The sequence below is a fragment of the Plectropomus leopardus genome, chromosome 16 (assembly GCF_008729295.1).
Source record: "Plectropomus leopardus isolate mb chromosome 16, YSFRI_Pleo_2.0, whole genome shotgun sequence".
Classification (NCBI taxonomy): Eukaryota; Metazoa; Chordata; class Actinopteri; order Perciformes; family Serranidae; genus Plectropomus; species Plectropomus leopardus.
In genome coordinates, this window is record NC_056478.1 from 6099171 (window position 1) to 6123199 (window position 24029).

Below are 24029 nucleotides of genomic sequence, written 5' to 3' on the forward strand. Positions count from 1 at the left end.
TGTGACATCTTAAGGAAGGGAAGCGGTTTCACAATGAGTGACAGTGGCGGAGAGGTGGTGGTGTGGTATGGGGGGGGTCTAAGGCCTGGGGACGTGGCTCACAGTCTGTGGGTCTTCTGTGACGTGAGTGCACACATGCAGACAGACCCTAATATGTGTGGACATCAGTACCTCGAGCTCTGTGCCCCTGTTAATATTAGCTCTGCTCAGTTCACACTCAGCAGATAAAGTCCTCCCCTCGGTGTAAGAGGTGGAGTCGGAGCCGTTTCCGCTCAGACCTGACTGCGGGCTACCAGGGGACTGGACTAATTTTACAGCCTTCAGAAGGAAATTGGATGGGCGTGGAAGGAAAGAACTGGAGGAATGTTCAATTTCGGTCACACTGGACCAGAAACCAAAAGATTAATTACACTGCGTACATAGAAAATACATCGCAGAGACACACATATCACTGCTGCAACACTACATGCAGACACACACAGACAAAAACGTCCACTCACATTGTACGATCAGCTCCACCACGGCCTCCCGGGGCTTCACGTTGAACCCGTTATACTGGCTGGTCTGGCAGCGGTACGAGCCCGTCATCTCCCTGGACACGTTAACAATCCGCAGCACGCCGTCGTAGCTCTCCATCTGCATGCTGCCGTCCGGCATCGGCGCCTCCTTGTCGGCTCGCGACCACAGGATGATGGGCTTGGGCTTCCCTGAAACAAGGCACTCCAGCTCCACTGTGTCACCCTCGCGGGCCACCAGCGGGGACTTGCCCCGGGGGACTGTCAGGTTGGGGGGAACTAAGAAAGAGAAAAACAGAGGAGGGACTGATATGGGGCTCTAGAAAGTCAGCAGGCGGGGTACGAGGAAATGGTCGACTTGGGGGAAGAAGTGGCGTGGAAGGTATGACGGGAGAGGGAGGGGAGCGAATGAGCATCCAAGTTGCAATGGCGATGAGTCTCAGCCACATACACAGCTGGTATGGAAGGACCATGCGGATATTAGCAGCGGCGATGGCTAAAGGCAGGACGATCTGAGCATGTACCTGAAGTAAAATCATCATGGAGGGCAGCAGTGAGGAAGTTAAATGCAATCAAGCGATGGCAACAATGAACAATGCAATGAAGAGCTGACAAGCAAAATGCACTTTGTGATCATAACCGACAAAGAAAAGTATCAATAAAAGCCCTTCTGACCGATAGTTTCCAGGTAAAAGGAGGCCACAGGAACTAAACACAAGATCTACATGAGCAATAGTTTCTTTTTCCACTGCATCTGAAGAACTGACAACTAAACAGTCTGATTATAGACACAAAGGGCATTAAAGCTGAGTCTAAGCCATACACAAACCAAGGGTGCCACACAATTTCTGAGAAGTATAACAGAATCACATGTTGTATGTCTTTGGTTTACTCTGTAATCTTGGCCAAACTCAGTGACTTCTTGCATGCATCCAGACCTTTGACTCACTTCACAAAATTCGATTTGACTGATTCTGTTCTGGCACGAAACAGTGGTTTCTTAGTTGAAATATAATCGACCAATGAGAGCTGTGGGGGGACTCGATTGGCCAATCAGGCCCATGGTGTGACTAACGATGTTGTCAAATGTTTGTCAAGCACTGCGCCAGAACCACTCAGAAGTAATAACACCACAGAAAGCTCTAAAGAAGACAGACACTTCTTAAAAGGCTGCTCTAAATTGACATGTTTTCTCTTTTTATTTGCTCTGTTACACTCTTAAAACCCATCAAAACAAGTGTGTTGTCATAGCTTAAGTGTGGACTTAAAATCAAGTGTGATTAAGGTGGTTACATAGTGAAAATCCAACCCCCCTCCCAGGGAAATCAGTTAAAGTGGACACGCTGTCAAACTGAAGATGGAAATGTAACGATTCTGTCCGACATAAAGCAAAGTGACGGACTTAATGGTGACCACATGGTGACTTTGGCCAAGAATACAGATTAAACCAGAGACATACAGTATATTAATTACTTTTTTTTAACCCTTGGTTAGATCCAGAGTAGCTGTTTCCACCAGGATGGATGCTAGAGTAAGTTAACCGTCTCCTGGCTGGACCTTCATATTTAACAAGAACTCCTTTAACGGGATACTTCATCTAAAAAAAAAAAAAATAAAAAAAAAAAAATAAAAAAAAAAAAAAAAAATAAAAAAAAAAAAAAAAAAATGTTCTGTCACTGGGATATATATATATATATATATTTCTCCCTCTCCTGTAGTGCGAATTATTAATCTATATAGTTTTGGTGTGAGTTTCCGAGTGTTGGACATATCGGTGGTAGAGATGTCTGCCTTTTCTCCAATATAACCGAACTAGATGGCACTCAGCTTGTGGAGCTCAAAGCACCAAAAAAAAAAAAAAATTGCATTTGAAAAACTCAACAGCAATGTCTCTTTCATGCCTGGGTTACTAAAGATATTCCACAGACCTTATTGTTGAGCAGTTGTGTTGTGAGCAACTCAGACCAAAACAATCCAGACTGATAAACAGCACTACAGGTTAGAGGGAAAATATGTATTTTTATTTTTGAGGTGAACTGTCCCTTTGAGTTTTACTTTAATTTACTTGCTCTAAGCTTCTTCATCTTGCTCTTTTTGGACCTTTCAGCCTCCATTTGTCTCTTACACCAATGAATCCTACAAGAAATGTCAAACCTCAATGTAGTATTGATACTTGGTGCACCCTGGACTTGTTTACTCCATGTTAAAGAAGCTGTGCAGGGGCTGCAGCAGCAACGAGTTTAACGTTCGTCCAATTAGCAACGTTCAGCACTGTAAACTCGACCTGGGCCAGTCTGTTCTGTCACTGGGGACTAAATTTAATCCTCAGCTCCTCAAAAGGAAAGTAAGGCTTCTGAAATAGCTCCTGGGCCCCCTGGAAAGGTTCTTACAGTAAAAATGGGCTATAAATCACCAAATAATAAGGCAGAGGAATCCACCTCATAATCTCACCATAAACACATTCTATCTCCTCTACATCTGCCTAAGCAACGCATTACCCTTCTAGATACCATCATCATCATCGCCAGCATTGCCATTATTATCATCAGCGTTACAGTATTATCATCATCATCCTTGTCACATTTTCCGCATAATGCTCATCATCACATCACATTCTCATCCCAGTAATATTTTCGGGATGGATTTCACCACCGTTCATTACAACATTCATAATTCTTATCACCCTCGTCATCATTACCATCACTCTCCGCAGCTTTTTACTCCTCTGCCCTCCTCCTCACACGGCTCCTCTATCTCAGCACAGCGTCGTATAACTCACAGCATTTACAACAGAACACTCCCAAAGGTGATATAGCGCTATTGCTGGCCGTGTAACAAAATATGACCCAATAAATATTTTTGCCTTTGTTTAACGGACACTTAGAGCCTTGGCTGGAAGTGAACTATGAATAATAAAAGAAGTGCCAAATTGCTGGACACATTTGCAGGTTTCCTTGAGTGTGTGTGTGTGTGTGTGTGTGTGTGTTCTAAGTTTGGAAAGCGGGGAAACTAGCAGGTTGGATCATGCAGTCTGGTTCCTCATCAAGCATGCTGGCCAAGTAAATTTGTTTAATTAGCAAACCTGGCAAATAGCACCAGCTCCTAGAGTGCTGTGTGTGCGCGTGTGTGTATGTGTATTTTTGTTTTCATGTATTTTTGTACGAGTCCAAACCATCAGCAGACTCCAAGACTATTTTGTAGTGCTGCTCCCAAAAATAGTTTGCAGCCAGTGAGTTGAGGAGTGAAAATCTTCTCAGCAATGATGAAACCGTTGTCATGCTTCCCTGATGATTTTCGAATCACTGTCATTCTGCCCAAACAATGCTGCAGCTGGAATGAAGTCAAGCCACAATGAAGTTTCACAGTGATGAAATCGCTCGCAATCTCCCAGAAAAACGAAACGGAGTCCAGCTATATTTCCTTTAACCCCGTTTCTGTCTGGATGAGAGGCAACAATCTCACTGCCATCTCAATTCCAAAACTGTTGGTTATTTTTTTTGTCCCAAAGGAGAGTCAAAAGGTGCTAACTTACTCAAAATGCTGGAATAATATTACATAAAACTGGATTTGGATTGTAGATGAATCAACCTGGTGGAAACAAGGAAAAGCTTAAAATGCAGCCCTGATTCAAAGGTTATAATAATTCTGACTTGTGCACCAACTATAAGTTTGGCTGACGTTTCACCTCAGGTGAAGCACTGACAACGTAAATGTCCAGGAGTAAAGTAAGAAAAGGTTTTAAATTTCAGAAAAAGTTGTGACTTTAAATAATGAAACTGAATTTACCTTATGAAGGATTATTAAAGGGACACTTAATGTCCTAAATTATTATTTGTATGCCAAATGATACACTGAATTTGGAACAAAAATGTTTTTCTCGCATGCCGCCACAGTAAAAAACCCCACAAAAACTCAAAAATTCAGTAAACTCATGCAGTATAAACCAACTTCATTTATCCAGTCATAACATCAGTACTTCCCAAACACATCAGTTCTTGCTAAATCGTAACATTTGAAACACATTAACAGTCTCACAGAGGTGAGAAATGCACCTGAGCTGTTAATAAATGGATATTTTGGTACAGTTTTGTGGTTGTTAAACACAGAACCCTATAAGTTTTATTCATGAAGAATGCTCGCCTTTTTTGGATTGTTTGCTAACCGTGGGAGCAGGACCGCCCATACAGAGGGAAAAAGAGGAAAGCTCTCTCAGACCAAGCCGCCATGGGGACCAATGAAGGCCAGCAATAATCAAAACCAGAACAATAAGCTAAAAGACAATAAAATGCTCAATAGAAAGTTGAAGTCCCTCCCCTACCAATAGACCACCATGGGAACTTATTCCAGAAAAAAAAATGTACGTTGTTAATGCTGAGAGACAAATTATTTCTTGTATCTCTTTGAATTGTCCCATGAGTCACACAAATGATCTTGAATGAAAGTCAAGAAAGTCACACTTTGCTGTAAAATATGTTATTAGAAAAACTACACAAGTCACAGATTTTGCTGGATAAAACACATCAGATATAACGTTTTTGCAATAATGATAATGTAACATTCTGTGTGTGGCTGAAATGAGCCAAGTTAACGCCCATGTTGGTGCTGTATACTGTGCCAGCAGTTTCACAAAAAAAGGACACAAAATTATGACAAACCTACAATAAACTGAGACTTTCTTGACCTCCAAAATGATCTTTTTAATTGACAAACATCATATGTGTCATTCATGGTCCAATTAAAACAGATAAAAAAAAATCTTTGTCTCACACTGTTGACTATCGTACAGATTTTTTCCAAAATAAGTTTCAATGGGGGACACTGGAAGGGACTGCCTCTATATAGCACTAAAGGAACCAAAGTCAAGCAATAATTATTCCACATTTAGTTTCTACGAGGGACACACTTTACCCACATGTAGTCATCTAATCCACTATTAATGTAAAAATAATGACCATAGCAGCTTTAAACAATATCTACTGCATATGGAAAACACTGATCATTGTATTATGACAGATGAAGATTCCTCTCAGCCACTGTAACCCACACACACTGCTGCTTTAGCTGGTGTAACAATCATGTACAACTTTTTGGGTAAATAATACACAAACATGTTGGTGTAATTAGCATGCGATAATGAACACTGGTCATTCACAGATATGTCTTGGCAAAGCTGTTTGGCACCAAAGAAGCAGCAAAAATGATCTCCGCCGAGACAATGACAGCAGACACTCATTTCACTCTCATACATTCGCTGATTGGTATTCACACAATGTCTTGACTGAGGCAGCCAGGTGTCAAGAGCTGACATATTTCTTTCCACAGCATATTTTCTCCACTTTTCCGAACGTTTCCTTGGGTTCCGAACAGTGAAATGGTGAATTGACAGCGGCGGGATTGGAGGGGAGCAGCGAGCATCCATTAGCGAGCGGAGGAGAGGTGTATTCACCGAGTTGCCATCATTATATCTGGCCTCTCCACAGCCCAGATTAGGCAGGCAATTACAGTTGTCTGCCTATTGGGTTTGGCAGCGCAAATACCAGCCATCAGCTGCCATTGTCTCTCTGCGCACCATCATGGAAACGCAAAGAAGCGTGCATACGCGCATCTCTCTCTCCTGCTCGCTCTGTACCTCATCCTTCCTCCTGCTCTCTTTCCATGTGAACACCCTGCCTCTGTGTGTGAGACTGACCACTGAGATGCTCAGTGTGGCAGAGAGCCCGCTGCTGGTCTTCACTGTGCTCTCATTGTGCCAAAGCCATCCAAATGCCAGTGATGCCTGCAGGGCAAGCCCGCTGTGTGCGTATGCTTGTATAGTGCACGCTTACGTGGTTTTATATCTCAGCGTGTGCCTATAGTGGAGTGTTTCTCTTCTCGCCCACGGGTGACACCACGCTGTGATCCTGCGGCGGCTCCACAATGGGATGCTTCTCGTTGTTGTTTGTGTCTTTAAACACTGTGCCTATATATGTGTGTGTGTGTGTGTGCTTCGTGGGGCTAAATTGGGACTGGACCTCCTTGTTTGGCCTCAGTGGTGCTGCACATCTCTAGGGCCTCAGCTGGAATGATCCTCCAAGTGTAGAGATTGATTGCTGGAGCCTTTCAGCAGAATCCAGCGGTGCCGCAGCAGACACAGTGCAATGTGAGCTGACTGCAAACCGTGAAAAATATCTGGCACTTTGCATTTTCTTACAGCGACGGGAGCCAGAGCGGTGCACACGGACGTCTTTGAGAATAAACAACATTCCCGTTGCCCCCTTTTTTGGGTACGTGCAGTGACATCACTCCCCGTCGCCATGGCAACATAGTGCTCTCTGCAACTGCAAGTCCTGCAGAGTGTGCGTCTGTATGTTTGAGAGTGTGTGTTCAGACAGCTTGAGGCCAATGAGTTGGTCACAATGTGACAGGACTCTCTGCTCCTCTGAGTCCTGGACCTCTGGGGACACAGAGGGAAGTCCCAAAGGTCCACAGTGGACATGTTTGTCAAACTGTGTGTGTGTGGCAGAGCTGCAACTATACCCCAAGTGTAATAAAAATCCACAGATGTGTTAAAATTGGCTGAGTGCATTGATGGATAGCAGTGACACAAAACTGAGCAGACATATTTGAAAGTGCGTTTTTAGCTCTTTGCCGCTCCCCTGTTATCTTGTAATAGTGATAATCAAGCCTACGGGCCAAATCCGGCACCCTAGAGTGGCCCCCCCAACCTTTTTCTAATTCACAAAAAAAGAAAGTATGTATACTTTTACTATAAATAAGGCTTATCAAAAAAAAAGTGCCAGTGAAGGATCCCCTGCATCCCCCGACAGAGGTCCGAGCTAAGCCCCTAATGTCCTAAAGGTCTAGAAATGTCCTAATTATCCTAGAAACAGCCTAAATTCCAAGAAACGTCCTAAAATCCTAGGACTCTCTTAAAATCCTGGAACTGTTGTAACATCCAAGAAATATCCTAAAATCCAAGACACCTCCTAAATTCCTCAAATCATCCTGAAATCCTAGAAATGTCCTAAGATCCTAGAAACATCCTATAATCTTAGAAATAAACACCATAGAAATGTCTTAAAATTCGAGAAGTGTCCTAAAATCCTAAATATGTCCTTAAATCTGAAAAATGTCCTTAAATCACAGAAATATCCCAAAATCACAGAAGTGTTTTAAAATCCTAGAACTGCCCTAAAATCCTAACAATGTCCTTAATGCCTAGAAATGTCCTAAAATCCTAGAAACATGTATGGAGCTGCTGTGACTGGCCCCTGGGCTCTTGTCGTTTTGCAAAAGTCACCCTCAAGCAAAGCAAGAATCTCCGTCTTACCTCGCGATCAATCACACAAACCCCTCATGAATTCATGTGGCTGAGATGTTGGAGCAGCAGGCTTTGGATACCGAAACCCTCACAGGTTACAGTTTAATTTGTAGCCACACAAACACTCCTGTTGGAATTTACACAACCAGTCAGAGTAAAAGGAAAACCCACTGGTTTACACAAACACACACCCCCAGTACCGCTGCTTTTTCTGCTGCAGAGTGCTGAACAGCTCCCTGGAAGGACCAGAGTTTATGTACATTGCTCAAGGGGCCTCGACAGCAGTTAATGAAGGAGGGAAGAGCGTTTTCTATTCATGTCTCCCTCCAGGTTTTCCCAGCTGGACAGGGAGGTGATTTCCCAGATGGCCACCTCCATAAAGCATGACTTCAGGTGGTGCAGCCGAGGCTATATGCAGGTACGCCAGGCATAATGTGCAGAGTTATCGAGTCTTATTAACATATTTTATGGACTTAAAAAGAACCTGGTCACAGTATATCCACAGTTGCTACCACTACATTTCTGCACACACTCTTTACTACCCAAAACCTCCATGAATGTACATTTGTGTTCACAGACTACAGTGTTGTGTTACACGGACAGTTTCCAGTTCCAGAGAAACGTTGCAGGTGTTGACATATGCAGCCAGGTGGTTATATACCTATCACACTGGAGGCGGACTGACGGGCATCGACTGTGATCATACTGCAGGTTTCTCCCAGCTTTGGGGCAGCTGATGGGGCCCGTCATCCCAGTTCACAGCTCACTGGGCCAGTTTCCGAACCTCTGTTGGCTTTTAAATCCCACGTTGTGATCTACTGCTCTCAGATGTCATTATTTGACCCCAGTTTGCAGTTCATGACCTAATTTCGTACCATACAGCGATCAGAGTATTTGAGGGGTTGTAAGTTTGATTGCACACATACAGTTTGCAATCATGGAAATATAGTCGGGATTTTAAAAGTCACTGTTTCATTTTTATTATTACCAATCACTCCTCTGAGTGGTGATCATAAATTCACAGCTTAGAGGCCATAAAAAGTCACGGCAGGCCTGTCAAAGTCGGGATTTATCCACATGTTGAAGCCGAGTGCATGGAGCTGTCATATGAGTGATACTCTGCACTTTAAGAGTTTGGAGTGCCTTTTTTAGCTTTTACAAAACCAAAGATGTACAATAATGTGAGAGTAAGGATGGAAAGCTAGACAGGTAAAACAACAGTAACTAAGGGGCCGGGGCCAGATTCACTCTTTTTACTTATTTTATCAATTTAAAACAAGCCAACATAGAAAATAGAAAAGACATTGCAAAAATAGGATACACTTCTTATAAAAGTGTAGATGTTCCCCTTTCAAACAGCTATTGGAGCAGTTAGAGTTCCTGCAGTCCAGATAAAACACAGAGAAAGCAATGAAAGAGACTTGTAACCAACATCAACAAAATCCCACATCCTGTGAAAACTCCACGCGTCCAAACACAAAGGCAATAAGCAGCAAACAAGTTGTTTCCAGCCGCAGTGACCAAACAGCAGTTGAACCTTTGCACCCTGTAGGTGAGTCAGGATGCAGACCAGGTTCCTCTTTATCGGGGTCAGTGAATTTGCTGCTGAAACGAGCACATCAGCGCGGTCAACAGCCAGCGGTCATGCCGTCCCTATTAGAGTCACATGTGGCGCGGCCACTCGGATGATGGCAGCTCATGACGAATCAGAGTCAAAGAGACAACAGGACGGTTGAAAAGAGGATAGACGGAGACGGGCAAGCTTTGGGTGACTCAAATTCATTTTGGGAAAGTAAAAAAAAAAAAAAGAGCTTGTGTTTTGTGTTTATTAAACCGGCTCATTTTTTAATCAACTGAGCACTTAATTGATTTGCTTAATTTATTAACTGCAGTGATGCTTTAGATTGACAGAAACACTGGGTGGTGCCAGGGTTTCAGGTGTGAGCGGGATGCTAATTGAGGGACTCATCATGGAAGGATTTATCTCCCTCACACGAAGAGAGAGGTGACTTTCAGTTCTTATTCTTACTTTGTAAGAATGAGGACGAGCTGATGCTGAGAAACAGAGGCTATTCTCGCTGCAGTAATGTATACGGGACAAAAATTTAAATGCAACACTTTTGTTTTTGCTCCCATTTTTCACAGGTTGAAGTTGAAGACTTTTTTTAATGCACTCAAATGATATGTAAGTGAATCCCTCTCCTTTTCTAAGATAATCCATCTACCTGACAGGTGTGACATATCAAGACGCTGATTAAACAGTATCATTACTAGACGTTGTGCCTGAGGATGGTCAAATTGGTCAAATGCATGAAACGTTAAACTTTTGTTGCGTTTTGGAGGCCTGAAAAACTCTGAATCCAGGTTCCAGAGTGCAATCTTTTGAAAACCCCACCCCTTCTGTCACCCTGTGAGCTGGCAATGTGCCGATCTTGTGAAAACAGTGACGTCACAGTCGCACTTTACACATGCGCGTGGTGTTCTTCTATGGTGTTTAATAAAGCTACAACACCAATTACTGGCTCGGCATGCATACTGCAGCGTTTTCAGCTGTTCTTGCGGAAACGTTCACACGCGGACCGTCCTCACAGTGTTATCATATGAACGCTGATGTTTTTGTTTTTTAAAACACAAAGGAAAGACTTTTCAGTTATTTTTAGGCTGTTCCCGTATAAATGTGGCCAAAAATTTGCAGTTTGATCACACAACACGATGCCACAGATGTAACGAATTTTGATTTCACTTCCATCAGCTGTCTCCGATGTAGTTTCCATTAATTTGGCAGTTAGATGCAACCATCCTCACAAACGCAGACCGGTTTAATCACATCAGCTCAGGGCCGCCACAATCAGAGTCTTCTAGGGGTGGATGAAAATACTGAAACATCAAAATATCATGATTTTTTGTGTGCCAATATCACATAATTACAATGATGGCAAGTATAGTTTTTCTTTTTATTATTATTATAGAAATGATTATTATCTAATTATTAGAAAGCTATCAAAACCTTAGGAAAAACTTCCAAAAAACTATATTTATACTTATTATGATTATATGTTTAAACTTATTTTATAGAAAAAAAAACCATTTTTTAAAAAAACATTCTGCACTTTTTCTCTTTTCTGTTTCATTTTTTTTTTTTTTTTTTAATTTTCCTCTTATCTTTTACTAATTTCTTGTAGTGTTTGTTGTGAAGTTGCTTTGTGCCTTTTCCTAATGTCTTTACAGAAATCAAACTGATTTGTGCAGGCCTCAAAGGGTTAAACCTGTGAAAAATGGGACCAAAGACTTGAAGTGAGTTGGTAGAATCCAGTGTTTACGGTAACCATAATACAGAGAGTGCAATAAGCGGGCATCAGCTTCAAATGTCAAGAATCCATGCGTAATAACATGCTATTAAAAACTGATCTCTCAGATGCTCCCAATGGTCGTTCCAATCTGAAGCCAAATAACATTTCAGAGCCACAGAAATGCAATAATTACATCATCTCGCCATAATCCAGCAAGACACACCCACTAAACACACATTCAACATGCGGACTAATGAGAGGATTAATCAGCGAGTTCCTGTTAGAAGTTTATGGGATGTTTTACACTAATGCTCGTAACTCTTTTCAGCTGTTCCTGTGTCTTGCGGTTCTTAATCTTGACAGTATCCAAAGGGGAGGTCTGTGTCCTCGTTTCCAGGCCTCGCTCATAAATAAGTATTAGCCTCGCAATCTCCCGGAGCCCCCAACGAGGAGAAGAAGTTGCTTATTTAATGAGTGTGCCACGATAGTAAATATTAGCGCCGTTTTTGCAAAGGGGGAGAAATCATGAAGGCTGCTGAACTCTGTGTTCATTACAAGTTGAAAGAATGGAAAGATGATAAATATTCTCTTTAATAACGCGGTGCTGCGGGGCTGGGGCTAAATCCGGGTTTGGAATTTGGAGCCGGAGCCAACGCCGGAGCCAACGCCGGAGCAGCCAGCGAGCTCCAAAAGTGTTCAGACACTTTAGGCTCTATCGCTTTCCAACCACTTTCCCCAGCACGAAACCCTGGCAGACCTGCAGCGTAATCTCCTCTAAACGCTTTTATTAAGACTTCTAATTGTGGCTCGGGCTTTCTCCCTTCAGGAGAACAGGCAGAGGAACAAAAACAGGGCTTATTCACCCCAAAACAGGCTGCAGGCGCAGAGCACGGCAGAGGCACAGGGCGCTTTAGCACACAACAGTGATGCTGTGCAGCTCAGAGAAGACGCTTCTGTGATTCGTGGCATCAATCTGAAAGAAACGCAGCACATGACAAGCATTCTCCGGGAAAACAGCACATCCAGGTAAAGCGGCGGGGATTGTTACTGGCAAAAGCAAAATCCAACATTTCCTATGACAGGAACAGCTTTATGACAATGCAACACTTTCATAATATTTCACACCAGCACATCTGACTGGAACAATGAAAGCTTAAGAAGCAATCACATCGAAGCCGCGAGGAAACCTTTCATTTCACATGATCACAATAGTCATTTCCTCGGTTATTTCCTCCGTTAGACGGCAGTGTTTTGTTTTTTTTAACACATTAAAGGGTCTGTGTTAATGCATCGCCATCGCCCAGGCACTCCAAAAGAAGAGACTGCACTACTTAACAGATAATGAGGAAAACAATCTTGGCAGGTGCGATTGATCCCACTGTTTTATAGCGCAGGGATTATCAAAGGATTATCTGACAATAATTATGCGCCCGAGGTCGACACACTGCTTTCATGTTCGCGCTGTGAGTGGCAGAGAGGTGTGTGTGTGTACAGGGGGAAAACAAGATGGTGAGAGGAGCTGCATGAGTGTGAAAAAGTGCCTGTCGATGTGCGTCAAAGGGGAAATAAAGCTCGCCGTGAACCCGATCGCCGATTATCACACAACACAAGTTACTTATCAGTGACAAACACACGCCCGGAGATTTAATGCACAAACAGATGTCTCCTGCGCCCGTGGCAACACCAACTCATGGGAATCTCCCACATGGAGGATCTGGAAATCTGAGCCGCGAGGAGGCGTGGAGTGGATCGGGTCACACCCCTCGAAGGAGCCTATGAGCACTGAAGTAACGGCTGGTGACACCGGAGCTTTACCACACATTTGTTGCACGTTGACTGAACTCGCAGTGGGAGATTTCACACAAAGATCGTTCCTGTTCCATCACATGTGACTAATGGGAACCACAACAACTGAAACCTTTACATTTGTTTTCCTTTTTTTTGGAAACATGGGGAAAAAGGGCAATGAGCTTATTTGCAAGAAATTAGTAGATTTAGAAAATTATTTTTAAAAAAGCAATAGGTAAAAATGTCCAAAAACCTATATTTATATTTATTATGATTATATACAAGAACTATTTTAAAGAATTGCTACTATTTTTTTTTTATCTATTTATTTATTTTTTTGCCCCCCCATTTTTTCTTTGTTTTTATTTTTTCCCCCCTAATTTTTAAAAAGAAATTTTCTCAACTTTCAAAGGGATAAATAAACATTAATTCTAGCGTGTATTGAGTCAGCAGAGATGTGCACAAGTGTGAAAAAGTGCCTGTCAATGTGCATTAAAAGGAGAAATAAAGCTGATTGTGAAATATCACACAAACACAAAAAGTCACTTATCAGTGCCAAACACACGCCAGAAAATTCAAAGCACAACAGATGTCTCCTGCACCGGCGGGAACACCAACACATGGGAATCCCCCACATGGAGAACCTGGCAATCTGAGCCGCGAGTAGACTCCCAATCGTGGCGTCTCTGAGGCGTGGAGTCGATCGGGTCACTCCGCTCGATGGCGCCATGGTTGATGAAGTAACACCGGGTGTTGGCTGAGCTTTACCAAACATTTGTTGCACCCAGATTGACCTCACGCTGGGAGATTTCACATATACACCATTCCTGTCATGTCTTTTCACTTTGCCTCTCTGCGTTTCACCATTATTGCAGAGCCTGCAGGAGGCGAGTAAGCACAAAACGTATTGTTAACTGCAATCTTTAAAAGTCAGGCTCCCTTTTGTTGCCTGTGAAGTCCTTCCAGGCTTCTTTCTTATACAATCTGACAAGAGGGAGGGTTGACTGATGTTAAAATCTAAAACAATAGATAGAAAAATGGATGTTTGACAGCAGATTTTGTTCTTTGATTATACTTTTTAAGATTGAATGATTTCGTTATCTAAGCTCTTACGCCTCGCCTTCAACTAAGAAACTACGAGACTCAGTGATCAGCTGCTGTTCTGCTTCTACGAGACGACTAAACATGCCAAACTCGAATGATGCAGCTCAGTAGACAAGGTGGACTGGTATGTTGTGTTATTTTCATGCTGTATACACGTATACAAACGTTAGTGGTGGAAGCAGCCAATTAGATGGGAGGACGATGGATGTTTAGTCTCTGATTAGTCGGACTGATGGAGTCAGCTTCGGTTCACAGGAATCCAATTCAACAGTCATCGTTGTTGCTGTGATACAGTCGTGTGCAGTGAGTGGAAGACAGTGGTTCCTCATCATTTTTTCAGCGTGGGACAGAATACCCGAATTTAGTCAGGCAGTGACCAGCAGTCTAAAGACGACATACAGGTGTTCTTATCCTGTGGAGACGCTGGGCTTAAAGGGTCAGTTCACCCAAATCACACACAAAAAATATCTTGAAGAAAGTTTGCTTTTTGTTTTGCTTAAAGCATAGCTTTAGTATTTTTTCAACCTGGACCTTATTTTCACATGTTTTTGTGTCTAAGTGACTAATCAGAAGAACTATTTTTGAAATAGGTCCAGTATTTAGCGAGATTGTGAAACAGGCTGCAATGTTACCACGGGGCAATTATTCACCGCCAATTCACGTCCACTAAAAGTGGTTGTTTTTACCACTGACAGGCTCAGACCGTTATTCTGTCTAACAACAGTAAGTAAAGGATCCCTACAGATAGCCTTTTCTGTTAAAGAGCAAGATTCATTTTGTTTAACCAGAAACAGCCCCGAAAACACCATTGCCAAACTTATCCGACAAGAATTTCAGCTTGTACAGATCAAGCACATATATTTATATCTAACTAGGTGAATTAAGGATTTATTTTGACCAAATATTTTGTTTTTAACTAAACATGAAGCAGCGTTTTGTTATCATGCAGCACAAACCTGGAATAACCTCCCAGATGAGGTTCGACAAGCCCAGACTCCGACCACTTTTAAGTCAAAGCTAAAAACATTCGTTTTTTTAACACTGACTTCTTATCTCTTTTCTCTTTCATTGTGAATCTGTATCTTTTATTATGTTTTTATATTTTATCACTCTGAATTTTCTTGTTGTATGAAATGTGCTATAGAAATGAAGCTGCCTTGCCTTCTGACATCTATGAATGCAGTGTGTTTTACAGCGATAAAAGCCATCAGACTTCATTCAAAGTCAACAGAAACAACATCAAACTCACAAAAACCATCTTGGTTCATCTTTCTACTCTCCAACAATCACCAACTCTGGTTTGGTTGAAATAAACCTTTAATTCACCTAGTTAGATGTGAGAATATGCTGACTCTGTACACGCTCAAATGATCTAAAATGCAAACGTAATTTCAGGTTGTTTCTGGTTAAAAATTTAAAAAAAGAAACTAGTAACTGCTATAATCAATGTGAAACATCAGTTTCTGCAGCTTCTTTGTAACAAGCTGAAGTTGTACTTTGTTCATTTGCATCGTCCCTTTCAAATAAACTAACTAAATATATACATACATATACACATACAAACTTATACACAAAAACATGGTCTAATACATTCTAGGCTGAAAACTACTCTTTTCTCTACGATAATTTAAGTTTCTGAGGCCTTTGTGAGTTATGCTTACAAACCAACACAATGGCAGTAAAGTTTAGTTTGAAACCAGAAACATACAAGTCCCAATCCCCTCCAAATATGTCCCAATAACTCTGAATCATCCAAAAACCTCACTGTCAATTTATCTTTTTAAATTGGGAACTATCACATAAAAAACAAACATTAAAATGGCAGCTTATTGCTTACTGTAATACCATAAAACTCACCTCCATTGTATTAGTGTGCAGAATTGTCAGCCCCAGATATTTGAAAACCTAAAGTTTCTGAATTGTTTTATATCACATAAGTGGAAAAAACATAATTTGGGTGAACTGACCATTAAAGGAAATGTGCTTTTCTTATGAACGGTACTTATTTTCACATTATTGCTACCAATCCTATCAGTCACAGAACAACTTTACTGCTGAAATCTGGGAAAAAAACTTTGTAGAAACAGCTAAAAGAGCAACAACTTTAACCATTCGACAGGTCTTATTTTAGTTTGATTACACTACATAAACCACTTACCTTGAGACTGATACCAAGATGAACATTAAAGTTAGTTATTACACTTGTCAATTATTAACACGTTGTCATTTTCCTGTTTAGCTTTGACCTACTATATTTATCAGAGTTGTAAAAGCACATAGTTTTATAAAGAAATTGACAATCATAACTTACATTGATAGTGTGTTATCCAAAGAAACTGTTTAGGTAACCTGACAGGAACAATTAGAGTGAAATGATCTTAAAACTGATCGGACTGATAGCAAAAACCACAAAAAAAAGCCTTGAAGAATAATTTAAGTCCCGAGCCTCCACAGCGTAAGAAACACTGCCACAGTTTTTTTCTTCACCTTTGTCATGAGTCATCATCAATCTCTAATGATCTTCTGAAGCATGTGTGTATGACTAAAGTAAAGACGTCTGTGTGTGTCGTATGTGTTGGGGGAGGTGTGTAGATGCGTCACTGACACAAAGGGGTGTGAGGCTCACCAGTTGTGGAAGAGATGTTGACGTCGATGCTGATCTCAGGGATGCCGCCTCCCTTCAGCGCCGCCACGCAGGTGTAGGTGCCGAAGTCGGTGAACTTGAGGTCTATGATGTCCAGGTTGGTGGTCCCGGGCGAGATGTCGGGATCCGTCTGAGTGATGACCATTCGCTCTGAGCTCCGCAGGGCGCGGCCGTTCTTCAGCCAGCTAAAAGTCAGCTCCTCTGGGGGGGTCGCCTCCACCTACAGCATCAGTATGACATTATTTGTGTTATATTGATGAGTGAATAACTAAAACTTGTCATTATATGCATATACTAGAGTTGTTCAGATACCAGTGTCAGTATTCAAAATGCAGCAGATCCTGCCCAAAATGTGGAATCTGCATGTTTGTGAGTCTATGCACCAACCCAATACCACGCCATTATATTAATAAACTTTAAAATTAGTTTGTGTTAAGTGTGATAAGTGTGATAACTCGGCGGTTCTCCTAGAACTTGATTTTTTCGCAGCGCTCTTAACCCTTTGAAACCTGGATTGACATGACTTTTCCTATGCTGCAATTAGATGCCTTCACAAGTGTTTATACCTTCGAAACCTGAGCAAATTGGTTTGCTTTCTTTGGAAAAAAATGGTAAAAAAAAATGCAATGAGCAACTTGGCAAAAAATCACAAACAGCAGTGCTACTTGACTATTTCTGAAAATAAAAAAACGGACAAGATGCCAAAACCATAGGTGCTGCTGCAAAAGTTTTGCTGTTCGGCTGGGTGGCTGACGGAGCTCCGTGGACCTTTGCCTCCTGTCTGAACTCGTCGGCTCAGTGGAGTCTGTTGTTGGCTGTTAAACTTTGTGGTCAGCTTTAATCTTTGGAGTGCTAAACGGCACTTCTGTCTCCTGGCTGAAACCAATATTTTCAGCTATGTGCGCTCTCAGGTACCAAAATTTGGCAACAATTTATTTCATCTAAATAAGACTGTTTTACTGATTTAGTTTGATAAATACACTTAGCAATACAAAGTTCACTACCCTAATAGCAAGTACTACATTGAAAGAAAAAAAAGATTTCCAGTGAAAAGTGTAATGTAAGTCACAGCATTCATTCTCTGTTTGCATTTAGTTAATGATTTAGGAAGTGTTTAATCAGAGCCATGTCATACAACGATGGTAGCCGTCATTTCACATCCATACAGGGTTTTAGTATACAAGTGTCATTTTTTAAAAAGAAATCTGAATAGCAAAAACATCTCGAGCGTATACTGCATGCATGTGCGTACTCTGCCAGAACAACTGTACCTGACAAGATATCTTGACCTCCCGTCCGATCTGGATGTTGTCGTCGTTGTGGTAGGGGTCAGGAGTGATCCAGAATCGGCCCTTTTTCAAAGCTGCAAGGACAAGATCAACATTTGATTAGGACTCGAGTTACATTTGCTCCTCCTGCACGTCTGCAACGCGCTGCTGGAACAAACCCCGAGACATTTACCGCGGGTTACGGCTCTGCTTGTCATATTGATATGATTTCCGAGATGTAATCCCAAAGACAGGAGTTTATGGATTTTTTAAATAGATTTTTTTTACTTTGCTCAGTGTCCACACTCGCCCTGCAAATGGCTGTCGTGCATTTTCAGTGGATGACTGTAAACCTGAGTGTGTTACTCAGACTTCGAGCTCTTTGTTCAAATGCATAGGAAGACGGGATTGTGTCACAGCTACAAAACATATTTCTCGCTCATCTTGATGTGTCACTTCAATGACGGGGTTGTGGAATCATAAAAGTGGTAATAAACTGGGAGCGTGAGAGTAGACATGCATGTGACAACTGCAAGTGTTCCTCTAAAGCAACAACTGAAGGTTTAGCTTTTGATGCGGCAGACGGGTCAAACGGAGAACTCAACAGATGAAGCAGAATCATATGTTTGTTTTGAAGACGAACGCTTTGAATCAACATTAATATTGATGGCTACGGACTGAAGAATCTTACAGCATTCAAGCAGGTTCTCTCACACACACACACACACACACACACACACACACACACACACACACACACGCGCCCAAACACACACTGTGAAATTGGAGAGATACCTAACAAAATATCCACCATTTCTAATCCAATTTGGTTTGCAAACTCCATTTTCAAACCGTAGCTCCTCTGAACACAAAAAAAGAAGATGATTTCATTATAATGCATGCTGTATTGGTTCCAAACCCTGCGCCTACTGTTCAATTCATCTCCTCTGCATTAAAAAAAGAAAAAAAGAAAAAAAAAGCTGACGGCACCATGGAAATCTTTTCATCTAGCAATTCCCGAGTGACATTATCATATTCAGTTTGGTAAAGGGAAAACGAAAACAAAACCTGCGTGTCAGATTTAAACACAGGAAATTGAATGTGCAAAACATCGTGATGCCTGCCAAGCTGCACGTTGAGGGGAGAGACGAGTGACACACGCCTCCTTGACATGATCTTCCTTCTTGCGTTTGAAATCAGCGTCGGCAGCCGGAGAATCCTATTTCTGACGCGTGTCAGATACAAATATTACAAATCGTGTTGACACACAAAGTCGCTGTGCATTTGCATTCTTTCTTCCCACAAATTCGTACGCTCCGAGGCACCGCCTATCAATCACCTTGTATATGATCCAACAGTGCCAGCGTGGAAACTGTGGCAATTAACATAATATGGTAAGCAGCATATGTCTGTGACCTTAGTGGATGTGGAGATAATGCAAAGCATTACCTGCAACCCACGCTCATTTCCCATTTGGGCTCCGCTCTGCATCGCGTACACCTCCTACTTACACGAGTTCAATTTCCTTAAAGTCAACATACACTATATATAAAGTTAATGAGTCTAACACTGTGGTGCGAGCCATTAACTGTAGGGAAACAGATTTCCTTTAATCACACATGTCAAAGCGTGAAAAACACCTGCAGACAGAGTTGTAGTTGTATCTTGACAGTCTGAAAAGGCTTTAGCGTCTTAAGAAAACATTATCTCATCCATGAAGACGCATACGTTTTTCTACCCGCCACAGTGCTGTCACAGGTGACAGCGGATAAACATTTCGATTCTTTATGTTCAAGTATATTCTGCTTTCAACGTAAAGAACTGTGACAGGCACCTAACGATCAGCGACCCGGCTCTGCTTCGCTGTGAGGCCAGATTTCATCTGGTTTGTCAAGCTTATAGTGGTTTGTCAGCATCTGACACTCTGAGTCAATAGACTGAAACCTGGACTTCATACGCTCATCTACGATTCAAATTCCATAATTCATTTATTAAACTTCAGGTTTTTAAGGTGCAGTAATTCTTTATATCACTGTCTTAGCTGCAATATTTCAACTGCAGTTTTTCCCACACATTGAATATATTGCATATTCTCTTATTGTTAGTCTTGCTTATGTATATCTTCGTTGCTCATTGTTGTAGCTTGCACACATGTTTATATTTTTAACTTACATACTAGTATTATACATTGTATTGTAGCATAAGGTAGAGTTTTATATTTTAAACACTTTACTCGCTCAGCACATTATCCATTGTATTCTTACATTTTTAAATACTTACTTAAATACTCAGCATACTTTATTTTAAATAGCTAAATATTTACATACTGTGCCAATTATTTACTGTTTTTCTGTTTTTATATACTGTGCTGGTACTTATTTCTGCTTGCGATAATTCTCTATGCTGGCATTAGAGTGACGGTAACGAACCACAATTTCCCCCCAGGGATCAATAAGTATTTCTGATTCTGATCGCCGCTGTGAGGAACAGCGCACATGGGGAGCGAAAACTGTAAAGTCAATCAAATGATCGTCTACGGAAAAAAAGTAGCTTCCCACATCACTGACTATGTCTACATGCACAAAATACTCAAAAATATTTGTAATTTTCAATTCTATTTTCCAAAAAGAACAATATTCCTTCTTCTGTTGTTTAGCTGTTTACATGGCTAATGAAAATGAATATTCCACTAATACTCCTGTTAACATGCAGCTGTGCCTAATCTCATTAATGCGTCTAACATGTGGTCATTGATCAAATAACCAGTATTGCCTGTATAATCAAAGCCTGTAACAGCGTTTTCCTCTGTGCCTTCACTGTCGTCTATGATCTGTTAAAACTCACCACTGACTAAGTTTATGTGCTCAAAATATTCAATTTTTTAAAAACTCTTGTTCCAGAAGACAATATCCTGTTGACAATTGGTAATTGTTGACTGTTGGTAATGAAAATTAATATTCCACCTGTTTACATGCAGCTGTGATTAATGTGCCCTAACATGACATTTATCGCGTCAAAATATGGAAAAGTGGAACAGCTAGAGCCATTTGTGCTAATTTGTGTCCTGCATGAAAATAGGATTTTCTCAAACTTTCCCACTGTAATTTCTGTCTTGTTTAAATTCTGTTGACTGTTTTATAATGTTTTAATAATTCTGAAAGGAGGCAGTTAAGTCAAATTATGTGTCAGGTGATGGAAGGTCATGGCAATATTTTGACTTTGAATATTTGCTTTATGTACGCAAAAAAATGGGGAGGAAAACCCTCAAAAACTAGTTTCATTGTTTTAAATATGAACCTAACAAACAATATAAATAAACAGATTATCTTTGTTTAAATTACTGATTTATTAATCAATTGACATATTGTGTCAGTTGGCTGCTTGACGGCACATTCTTGCCTGCTTTTATTTGGCTGTCCGCCCCGTCAGCAGCTTCAAATAAACCCCATATATTTAGTTGTAGAGTCTCAAGTAAAATAAGACAAGAAACACGATGTTCCTGCTGGTGGCTGAAACACTTTGCTTCTAAAGTCAGCAGATAATATTTGTAATTCTATTAATATTTGCTTTGTTGCTGACAGTTTTAGTTCTCTGGGATACATTTTATTCGCTTAAATTGAATTTAAAATCATACTCGAGCATTTGGACTGACACTGCTATAATCTCAATACAATTATCTTTCCACTTCTGCATAATGTGGTTAACACTTCCTTCCCTTCCTTTGTGTTTACCCCGTGTCAGTCCTTTATCAGCTCTCCACTCAACCCCATGACTGATACATTTCAACAGACATAAATTTGCTCATTTGTGTCAGTGCTCCTGGTGGGTATGATTTTAAATTCATTATTTTATTTAACAACACACCTATGTTATCAGCAGAAAACACAAAGTTAGGATGGTGAAGAAAATTGGACCTTTTGGCCAAATGAAATTCTGGCGCTGTGTAGATACACTTCACTGATGACTGGATGTGATGAATCAAACTCTTTGTCACCTCGAGCTTTGATTCACAGCCCGAACCCATTTGGCCAGACCGGATCGTCCAAGTTCAAATTCCAATATTTTAACTTCATTTTACCTTAATAAAAATTTGAGCTATTTTTTTTTGTGCTGACCCCTTTTATTTTCAGTTCAGCGGGAAAGCTTTTTGATATAATTAATGCATAAATTAAATATTGCATTGGATAACACCAACATTATTATTGCCCAGTAATCACTGCATATATGTAAATGACAAAAATACCAAAGAAAATAAGGAACTACTTATTTCATTGAATAGTTTTGTTATAATTTATGTAAAATAACATTTTTGTTAGAGATTGCTACTATTGCAAAAGAAAGGAAAAAGGAAGTCATGATGGGGTTGCGTTTGCCTTTGCAATAGTATTTATAGAAAATGTCCTATAATATAATAATATAATAATACATTTGACTCAAAAAGGCCCATTTTCTGCCTAACTTATTTTTAAAGGGCCCACTGTCTCTATGGGCCCCGTCACCCAAAGGGCCCCAGTACATCCGCCATGCCTACACAGTCTATACTTGCACCCCTGGTTACCACGATGAAAAGACTTAAGTGGACTTTAGCTGGTAATATTTATTTATATTTTGCAATGGTAATTCTGGTTTTTAATTGGCCTCTGGCCCAAATCCACTGCAGTGGATTGGACTCAGTTGGACTACTGATCTGGTCCCTGCATTCCTGTCACAGTACATCATGGACCAGCTACACTTGGTGTGATGGCAGAGGTGATGAGGAGCTTTGCACAAGTCACAGATCGGGGCGTTAATCATGACGTGGAATTTGTCTCTCAAACAGCAGCACGTGTGTGCTCCATCTAAAAGAAACTTCACTCACTTCTTACGTCTTACATTATTTGCCCTTTTCAAAACCTTTTTTTTATCATCCACCTCAAAGCCCTTAACTTCATATGAAGACTAGCTGGCCTCATTGATGTGAGGGAAAAGGGTGAAAGCAGGAAGCAGGGCACAGTCATTGGCTCACATGCTACATTCACAATACGTTTTGTGTTTCAAGGTTTTTCTCATCTAAAGAACATCAAGGAAAGCTATGTCAGAAACATTTGCTGGTACAAATTATCCGTTGAAAAGCCTTTTATTGCTGGCATTTATGAAGAAATGCAGTATTCAGCTGTTTAACTTTTTTAATTTAAAGAACATAAAGTAATACCTGGACTTTCACATAGTTACTGTTGCTGAATAGAGTTTCAGCTTGTGATATATAGGATCTTGTTGCTGGCATTTGGCTTTGCATACAAGATGATAGTACTGACTGATCTGGGTTTCAAATCAAACTTTAGAAAAGATTCAGTCGAGGTGCTTTGTTGCAAGAAGCAATAACACATACTTGTGATGATTTAACCACTTTAATGAACGCTAGAGCAACATTTCAGCGGCAACTTTAATGGCAACTTGTAGTGTGAACACAGCATTAATAATGGTGGTATGGCAGTATGCAAAAAATGAAACGATCACAAGAATGACATGGACGCAATATCACGGTTACTTTCATGTTTTACCACCAAATTCTAAACAGTTCATTCTTAAGCCAGAACCGATGTTTGTGTCGAATGTAACGGGATTCCCTCAAGGGGTTCTTGAGATATCACATTCACGAGAATCAGACGGACGTGAGGTCACAGTTAACTCTGACCACCAAACCAGTTCAATGTTGAGTCTCAGTGGAGGTTTGTGCCAAATTTGAAGAAATCACTTCAAGATGAGACACCGTGTTCACCAGAATGGCATGGAAGAGGTCACAGTGGCCTTGACCACCAAAATCTAATAAGTTCATCCTTAACTCAAATTGGACAAAAATGGAACTGAAACATTTAATTGAACAGAGTCAGACCAAATCATTAAAAACTTCAGTTAGTCCAGGCATAACAAGGACACTGACAAAACTTGAAATCTCAGGGTTATGTGTGATGAACCTCTGTTTCTAGAGCACATACTTACAAATGTCGAGTTCCATGCTCAGTAAACTATTCAGTTATCATATATAGTATTCTCTGGCATCTGCTTGCATATTTATGACCAACAACTTCTGGACTCATCACAGACATAAGGGAAGAACAGATTACAGTCCACACTGACCTG

At 40.9% G+C, this 24029-nt stretch overlaps 1 protein-coding gene across 1 annotated transcript in view; it reads right to left on the bottom strand.

The window, feature by feature from the left end:
- The window catches only part of LOC121955372 (MAM domain-containing glycosylphosphatidylinositol anchor protein 2-like), a 250182-nt gene that overhangs the window by 80243 nt on the left and 145910 nt on the right, over positions 1 to 24029 (bottom strand). Inside the window, exons 7-9 of the mRNA XM_042503302.1 lie at positions 17913 to 18004; positions 16624 to 16861; positions 501 to 794 (exon numbers count right to left, since the gene is read on the bottom strand). Of these exons, the coding sequence (XP_042359236.1) occupies positions 501 to 794; positions 16624 to 16861; positions 17913 to 18004 (624 nt within the window). The remainder of the gene's footprint in view (positions 1 to 500; positions 795 to 16623; positions 16862 to 17912; positions 18005 to 24029) is intronic.